This window comes from Dermacentor andersoni, chromosome 11 (genome assembly GCF_023375885.2).
Source record: "Dermacentor andersoni chromosome 11, qqDerAnde1_hic_scaffold, whole genome shotgun sequence".
Classification (NCBI taxonomy): Eukaryota; Metazoa; Arthropoda; class Arachnida; order Ixodida; family Ixodidae; genus Dermacentor; species Dermacentor andersoni.
In genome coordinates this window covers 71,172,528-71,181,603 of record NC_092824.1, presented here as the reverse complement: position 1 = coordinate 71,181,603, position 9,076 = coordinate 71,172,528, and the positions used below count along the sequence as shown (strand labels likewise).

The 9,076-nt window shown below is 45.4% G+C and overlaps 1 protein-coding gene across 1 annotated transcript; it reads left to right on the top strand.

The window, feature by feature from the left end:
• The first annotated feature begins 463 nt into the window (after nt 1-463).
• Nucleotides 464-8,847, top strand: LOC129381649 (uncharacterized). The gene is made up of 4 exons (XM_055064677.2): nt 464-835; nt 4,586-4,716; nt 7,625-7,751; nt 8,805-8,847. The coding sequence occupies exons 1-4, from the start codon at nt 714-716 to the stop codon at nt 8,845-8,847; spliced, it is 423 nt and encodes a 140-aa protein (XP_054920652.1). The 5' UTR covers nt 464-713.
• The last annotated feature ends 229 nt before the right edge of the window (nt 8,848-9,076 follow it).

Genomic DNA, 9,076 nt, shown 5'->3' with positions numbered 1-9,076 from the left:
AAAACACAGCCACTAGGCTACGACAAGCTACCAAAGCTCATCGAAGCCGTTGTACGCGAGTAAGTGCGTAGTAGGCTCTATTCGACGATGCGTCAGTGGCCTTAATTGCAGGTGTTTCGCCGCTCGCGGTGGCATGGGACGATCCGTGGGTACTCGTCGCTAGTGTCACGATCCGCCTGCGTTCGCGAACACGGGAGGGCTCGAGGCGCCATCTGTTGGACGCTCCTCAGCGTGATGGTGATGAACGATGACTGACCGCCGAGCAGCTGTGCTCGTCGGGGTTTATTGCGGTGTGGTTACCTATGTTGCCTACCGAGCCTGGCAGGCCACCGAACCTGGCGGGCCATCGATCTTATGCCCGAGGGGGCGTCACATGCTTGTTGCAATAAGAAACAGCAATAAGCACATGTTCATGTCTTTTCGTGTTTGGCTGGGTGAGGGCTTTTCTTAAAGTTGCTTTTATGATGCGGTTTCAGTACAGCACGCGTCACTTGGGTGCCTCTTCTAGTGTTCGAATATTAGTACTTTAGCGTCGACATCGCCACTCTATCGTCTGTTTTATCCAGATGGCCTTTACGATTTCATTCAAGTTGCCCAAATGCCCAACGTTTTATTGGTTCCTTTTCGTCTTTGGCACGGAGTGCGCATGCACGATCATTAAACAGCGCCGTGTTTCAGAAAGACGCTAGTACTCCGGAGCGTCAGCATCAGCCATGACTGAAGAACGAAACGGTAGACACCCGCCTCCCGCGTCTACCTTCATCGACGAAGTAACCCCGAGTACAAGCCATGAAGGCGGCGAGGGTGCTTCAGGCACTTCCGACGATTACACTACGTGAGTATTCCCGCTTGTGAAATTCTCGTTGGATATTGTCAGCCGCAGAAACAACCCGGAATAGAGACTTCAAAAGCTATACATTTGTTCCCACATCGAAGGGGGCGATTTCTAAGACAACTTGCAGGCGGCGTGGGTGCGGTTGTTGATGGTCATGGGAAAGAGAAGTGGTTCCACAGTAGGCAAAGGTATTTATCAAAGTGTATATGCATACATTCGGATTGCGTTTGATAACCGCATCGCAGACTTGTAGTAGTAGCCCATTGTCTCGTATGTTGCGCTGCTTAGCTCGACATCACGGGTAATGTTCCCGGTGCAATGATCTTTCACCAGTTATTGTGATGGGCAAATAACGCACCGATGCTTTCATTTAGGTCCAGATTTAGGTGCACATTTAGGTGCACATTCATTTAGGTGCAAACTCAGGTGGTTAAATTTAATTCCTAGATTTCTCCCAGACGCTGTCATGGCGAGATAGAGGTTTCGAAATGTGAAACCCAAGGATATAAAGAAATAGAAAAGTACGTTACCCTTCCTTTGGCGTGCTAGTGAGCATACTTCAGGAGGCTCAGGAAAGAGCCCAAATAGTAAAGTTTACACAAAACGCAAAAAAATAATTGTGTCACCAAGTGAGCACATTTCTTTTGAAATTCTTGCTGTTACGCGTTTTTCAGGAAATAAAGAAGGTGCGATTGAAGAAAAACGCCATATCTATTTGAAATGAACGCTGTGTTTATTTTTACGGCATGTCCGGGTCAGTCGCAAGGTACTAACTGGGCGCCATGATGGCCGCGTCATTTTGGCGCAACTGCGAGCAGCCGCGTTGACAGAGCGTGCGAAAGTGATCGTGAAATGGCGAGAACCGTTGCCGACCGCCAATCTAAAGATGTGTGGTCCCAGTCTAGCAGAGCTGTTGCGGACGCGTTTGGCAGACCAATTCGGCTGACTGACGCGGCCCCTAATATAACGTAGCCAAACCAAACATAACCTTGTGTTACAAAAATTCAAATTTTAAACTCTTGTGCAACGTTCACGCTCGCCACTCATGGCGCGGCCGTCTTGTCGCAATGTGTATGACTAGCGCTTTCCAGTTGACTCACATCAAGTCGTAGAGCTATACGCACGTAGTCTAAAATGAGCCCCTCAGAGGGGATGGCAGTGCACAGGTCTCCTGTCATCATGAAACAAGTACAATAATTGCGATAAAGAGTATCAGTCCCTGCTTAGTACAAGCCGTCGTAATTTCGTCAGTCATGACCGATCTACTCTGTTAACCAATAATTATCATTCGACCCGCCGTGGTTGCTCAGTGGCTATGGTGTTAGGCTGCGGAGCACGAGGTCACGGGATCGAATCCCGGCCACGGCAGCCGCATTTCGATGGGGGCGAAATGCGAAAACACCCGTGTACTTTGATTTAGGTGCACGTTAAAGAACCCCAGGTGGTCAAAAATTTCCGGAGTCCTCCACTACGGCGTGCCTCATAATCAGGAATTGGTGTTGGCACGTAAAACTCCATTACTTAACTAATAGTTATCATCCATTCTCGCGCATCATCAATCCGAGTTCTTATCCTGATATTGTAATTATTATTGCTGAAGGACAACCAGTCACAGAAACTGTGTTCGCAGCTTCTGAACGATGCATTCTCATCAGTGTTCACCAACGAAGGTATAACTTCCTCGCTAAAATTAGAGCCATTGCCTAACATTTCCATCCCAGAAATTGTCATCAGTGAATGTGGTATTCCTGCTCTGTTCAATAACCACAAAATGACTACTAGCTGTGATCGCCTTGGTTACAAAATAGGATTCTTAAAAATACTTCTCTAAACGTTTTTCATGTGTTATCACCCCTGATTTCAGAATCATTATCATCTGGTTGTGCTCCTCATGACTGGCGAATAGACAAAGTAATACAAATTCTTAAATCGGGTGATTGGTCTGTTTCACTTAACTATCGTCCTATCTCATTAACTAACAACATATCTAAACTTCTCGAGCACGTCATACATACACAAGTCATGAACTACCTAAAAGACCATGATATCATTTTGAAGTGCCAGTACGGTTTTCGCAGCGGTTATTCATGTGACACTCAACTCGCCGGATTAACTAACAATATATTTTCCGCATTGAACGAAGGATTCTAAGTTGACGCAGCGTTTCTTGACTTCTCTAAAGTTCTAGGTCGCGTTCCTCATCACAGGCTTCTAATCAAATTAACACACTTAAATATTCACCCAAACGTTCTTGCATGGATTAAAGATTTCCTCTCCAACAGACAACAATTCACCTATGCTAATCGATGTAACTCTTCTTCTGTTCCTTTAACATCTGGGGTCCCCCAGGTCAGCGTACTTGGTCCCCTACATTTCTCAATTTTTACTAATGGCTTACCTAAATGTGTCTCATCTCGAATTCAATTATCCGCAGATGATTGTGTTATATATCGTTGTATTAATACTGACGCTGACCGCCTTTCCCTGCAAATTGATCTTGACGCTGTGACTACTTCGTGCTCCTCGTGGCTTGCCCTCAAATACGTCTAGAACCAAGCTAATGTAATTTACCAACAATAGCACTCGACTTCCTACCGCCTACTTTCTCAATAATGCTAGCGTAGAACTTGCGCCAACTTACAAGTATCTTGGCCTTCATCTTCAGTCTGATCTCACTTGGCATTACCATATAAGCACCGTCTTAGCATCAGCTAACCGAGAATTCGGTCTTCTTGAGCGTAACCTTAAGCCCGCACCTTCACACTTAAAAAAAACTTGCTTATATCATGCTGATCCGCCCAAAAATTCAATATGCTTCCGCCATGTTGGATCCCGATAAAGCATACTTTATCAACAACATTGAATCTCTGCAAAACCGTGCCGTTCGCTTCATCTTTTCCGATTATTCACACTTCAGCAGCGTCACATCTCTAAAACAACGTGTCGAGTTGGAACTGCTATCACGTCAACGCCAGTTTGCTCGCCTAACCTTATTTCATAAATTTTATCACCATTCCACGCTTCACGATAACTTCTTTTTCACCACCCCCTGCAAACTTCCCGCGCCTTGATCACGCTAACAAAGTAAAACACATAACGTGCCGCTCATCACTCTACGCAAGGTCGTCTATTCTTCGCAATTAAATAGAATGTAACAACATACCATCCCGCATAGCTACTAATGTTAGCTTACCATCTTTCGAAACCTTGTTGCAAGAAAACGGCTAGTGGTAGCAGATTAGTTATTACTTATTGTTATCTGTACATATTAACATAATGTGTGAAAAAGCTCTTGTGATTGAATGAATTAGTGCATATACCCCCTGTTCATATCTACTTATTTTATGTTCCTTGTGTCTGGGTGTTTATTTCATGTAGTTTTATTTCTTGTGTATATTTCATGTTTGTGTCCCCCCACTATGTAATACCCTCGCATGAGGGCCCTTAAGGGCAATGTAAATAAATAAATAAATAAATAAAAAATAAATAAATAAACAAAACATAAATAATTATCTCGTAATCTTTCTACTTAGCACTTTCTGAACTTGGTTCCGGCATCATTTCTTGCCTTCACATATTTCTTGCTTGATGTAATGATTTAAGAAACTGCGCAATTTAATAGTATACTGTTCACCCTATGGCAGCAAGCAAGGGATCATTTTCATGAAATGATTCCTTAGAGGTATTCCCTTCATTAACGAAAGAGTAGTTTCCTTGTTCCAAATTCTGTTTTCTAAAAACATTCTTCAGGGGTCTCCGGCTCTACCTGGAAGCAGAGAGTCAAAAGCCAATACCCATGCCTGATCCTACTATTTGTGACGGATACATCAATGACGCGTGGAAGGCGTTGAACAGCCGGACCGATGCTACTGATGTCAATGGTATGTACGGCATGGCCTTTAAGCATCTATACCACTCGCGAAGATGGTTAACAACCTACAGGGGAGGCAGCATTTCCATCGATCATGACGGCGGTGCCTTTATTGGTCGCACGGACACCTTATTAGCGCCAACATGTCGGTTGCTACTGATGCAGTCAGCGTGAAATTAATGCAGATGAATTGAGCGCTTATAGAGATAACACTACGCATGTACGCATGTACTACATGGCTCAAGTTTCGAATGAATTTATTTTCAACGCAATGAATTCATACGTAATTGCAATCGACGCTTCTAGATTTGTCTTGGATTTCGTGTTGGAATGGGGTCAGAGTACCCAGCTTTGCAATGCGTTGCAAGCCAACCGCATGTTTTATTTTTCGCGTTTAATGCTTGCTAGAGGAGCCTGTCGTATAAGGGCCCTTTGCCAGGCGCCATTGCAAATTTAATTTATGCGCTGGAAATTGCCAAGGTACCGTCGAGGGAGCGTTTTGGTAAGACAATTTTTCTAGAGCATTCGCTATGGTAGATGATAGATGACGTCGAGCTGTCTTGCTATGGTGCGATATGCAGGTGAGTCAGTTTCTACAGACACTCTCCCCCTCTTCCTCGAATTCCGTCCTCAAGTGGCGTTCCTTGCTTGCCTTCTCCCCTACAGGAGCAAAGGCCCTACGTCATGTCAACGTGACGAGCCCCACCCCCATTTTTATTTCGATACACTTCTGACGTACGGCACATCCACTTGTGCGCATTCTGTCACTGTATGATCAACCAAATTCCCGTGCAGTGGTTGGTTCTTTTGCAAGCAATTCGCATTGCACAGATGCATTTGTTCGTGGGACCTTGACTGGCTCTCTCGAAGCGCGGCTCCTTCCAGAGGAATGGCGCGTGGCCTACTGTTGAAAATTGCAATTGTTTCCTGCCACGCAGCCGCTTATACGTTGGAGGCGCAGTAGCCACCACTTAATCTAGGAGCCGCGCTTATGTATTTACAACATCCAAACCTGGTGAGGGAACCATTAAGACGACTCTCTGTCTACCTTACGGAATACCAGCTCCGCCATATTAATATTCCCTAAAACATGCGGTCATTATATTTAACGCAGCTTGCCGAGATTGCTGTTCTTGCATTGTCAAATGACACTGTGACACTGCCTTGCCCACTTGTAATTCTGCAAGTCTCAGATGCCGCCAACACCACCCTCACATATGCGCATTAGGCGACCTATTTTAATCAGTGTGATAGTTATCGAAGGCTTGCAGAGCATCTCAGCCATATCTTTATAATGAGTTGTTAAACATGCTCTCCTAACTGTAAATCCATTCCTAGGAACTTCAGTTACCGACCTGTGTAAATATATGCGTTGAATAGTCAGGCTTTTAGAGAATAGTCCACTATCTGTTCGAGCTTGCATCTGCCACATCAAGGCAAGGTTCTCCTGGGTATTCTTCTAGCTTGAATGCAGTTTTTGCCCTTGTCCTGTCGCCTTTTCCTTTGTACACGACCCGATTAGGCTGTCTACGGCACGCAATGAATAGGTGGTATGCAAAACCTGCAAGTGCACTTTTTCACACGACACGCTGACCTATACAAGGTTGTTGATATCGGGGTACAAAGTAATTAGAGTCGACATGCGAGTTGGTGACGTTATTCGGCATCATGCTTTCGCTGCACCCCCCCCCCCCCCCCCAAGCTTTCGAAACAATTTCCTATGAATAGAATTCGGCTCGAGGACATGTCCGATTTTCTTACTCAACTTGTAAAATGCATAAATGCCTTGAAGAACAATTCTTAGACTGACGTGAACGATGTTCGTTGGATTGGAGCAAGTTCTAGCTACTGTAGTCAGGGAATTGTATATTAAGGGCCTGGATGGTATGCTGAAATTCTCGAAAATTGGCAAGTTGCTAAAAATTTGAAACACAACGTCTTAAATTTAGTAACTCCAATCCTAAAACAAATATCGTAGCCCTGTGAACCGCATGGTTTAGAATATCTAAAGCGGCCAAGTTTGATTTAAGAATTTACCATTTACAGAAACGACAAATTTCTCCAAGCGCTTTTCTAAAGTCGTGGCTACAACATTCTGGTAAATTTCAGACCGCTGCGTATTATCTTTGTCGATTTACAAGTATGATTAAATGTTCATTTCAGAAGTATGGTATCGTTTCTATTGCTCAATTACACAGTTGCAAGCTTGATGTTGTTTTTTTATAAATTTTGGCTGAATCAATACTCTTTAGAAGGACATTCACAGCTGGATCATGAAGTTCGTTTACGGCAGTCGCAAGATTTCGTCATTTTCTTTCACATTCGATAGCCTTCATCAAATTTGGTGCAAGTGTGACAGAGAAAAACAATATCCCTGCTCCCAAGTACTTAGACAGAAGCCTCCGCGCTGAAGTTTCTTTTTGCACGTTACTAACTAAGCAACTTTACTATAACGAGAACGCGTCTCTCTTGGTAGTGGCAAGTTTGGTGACTGCGAAAGTCTCCTTATTGAACTTACTAAATGTTTCACTGCGACCTTAGTGAAGCATGAAATACGCTTCTTGCTGGAAATTAGAAACACACATTTGACCTTTGTAGCGCACTAAAAATGGTGATCTGTCGTCTTTTGCTTAGAACGTGGTGGTGTTCTTTTCTGCCGCCATAATTACAGCGTAGCTACTTAAAACAAATCCACATTCTGCAACTTTTATCGAGCTTGGCCCTTTCGTCAATACGAATGTCTTGCTTGCATTTGGTACCTAATTTCAGAATTTCTGAAAGAAAAAGTACTGCATTTGCCAACACAGCCTCCAGCTTTCCCTACCACTAAAGCCCAACCGAAACGTTTTCATGTCACCATTCTCAGCGTGAAATTTTCTTGCTCTTGAACACCTCTGCTGTTCTTTTGGGCCATGCAGATGCCAGTGACAGCGGAAGCACCAATTACGCGCCTGTAGTGACCACCGGCAGGGCCGATCACGCCTGGCCCAGTACGAGTCGTGCTGGCATCGAGAAAGTATCGTCCACTACGAAAGACATCGCAAGGTGAGCCAAGATTACGAAATATTTCTTGACATAAAACAGCCTACCCATTTAGGGAACTGCGACAGCAACCGTACCGCTCACGCAGGATGTTATCTCGCGTAATAAATAGAAAAATAGGTCATAACTATAAAAGCAACAGAAAACATCTGCGCCAAATCCGTGTGAAAACACTTCAAGGACGCCTTATGACGCTTCAAAGACTCCTGAAGACGCTCGAAGGACGTGTGCAGATGTTCAAAAGAAGCGTGGAGGCGTTTCAAAGAAGCGTGGATACACGTTTAACAGACGCGCGGTGATGTTTCACCGACGCAGTGGAGACGTTTCACCGACGCAGTGGAGACGTTTCACCGACGCAGTGGAGACGTTTCACCGACGCAGTGGAGACGTTTCACCGACGCAGTGGAGACGTTTCACCGACGCAGTGGAGACGTTTCACCGACGCAGTGGAGACGTTTCACCGACGCAGTGGAGACGTTTCACCGACGCAGTGGAGACGTTTCAACGACGCAGTGGAGACGTTTCAACGACGCAGTGGAGACGTTTCAACGACGCAGTGGAGACGTTTCACCGATGCAGTGGAGACGTTTCACGGACGCAGTGGAGACGTTTCACGGATGCAGTGGAGACGTTTCACAGACGCAGTTGAGACGTTTCACAGACGCAGTTGAGACGTTTCACCGAAGCAGTTGAGAGGTTTCACCGAAGCAGTTGAGAGGTTTCACCGACGCAGTTGAGACGTTTCACCGACGCAGTGGAGACGTTTCACCGACGCAGTGGAGACGTTTCACCGACGCAGTGGTGACGTTTCACCGACGCAGTGGTGACCTTTCACAGACGCAGTGGAGACGTTTCACAGACGCAGTGGGAACGCTTAAAGGACGCATCGGGAGTTTTGAAGGACGCGTGAGGACGCTTCAAGGATGCGCGAAACCGCTCTCATTTTTCCATACCGTAGGGTATGCTGACGCCGCGTGCAAATGGGCAGTTCTGCAGCAGATTCGCCGATGAAGAGCGTGACCAATGTTTGGCAACCAGCCCCTTTGGCGGCTGCAGGCAGCATTGCTCGGCCATCCAAGAAGAGCTCATCAACTTCTAGGTTCGTTGCATTTAAAGATACTGTCACTCAATGCGTGCCGTTGCCAAAGCACCGCTTGCAAGAAGGGCGCTGAACACGATTCCTAGTTGAACGGCGTCACCGTTTTATTTGCGGCACTGTAAGCCACACTAACCCTGCGTCATATGGAATGAAACAAACTTTGTAAGCTAAGTAAGCTGTCTTATATTTCACATGCAGCACAAACGTCTTCTGCAATACGTATACACAA

Bases quoted from the DNA above. Each gene is read 5' to 3' on its own strand.
- LOC129381649 (XM_055064677.2), top strand. From the start codon at position 714: ATGACTGAAGAACGAAACGGTAGACACCCGCCTCCCGCGTCTACCTTC. The intron at 836-4,585 runs GTGAGTATTCCC...AACATTCTTCAG, and splicing joins ACTTCCGACGATTACACTAC to GGGTCTCCGGCTCTACCTGG. The intron at 4,717-7,624 runs GTATGTACGGCA...TGGGCCATGCAG, and splicing joins CGATGCTACTGATGTCAATG to ATGCCAGTGACAGCGGAAGC.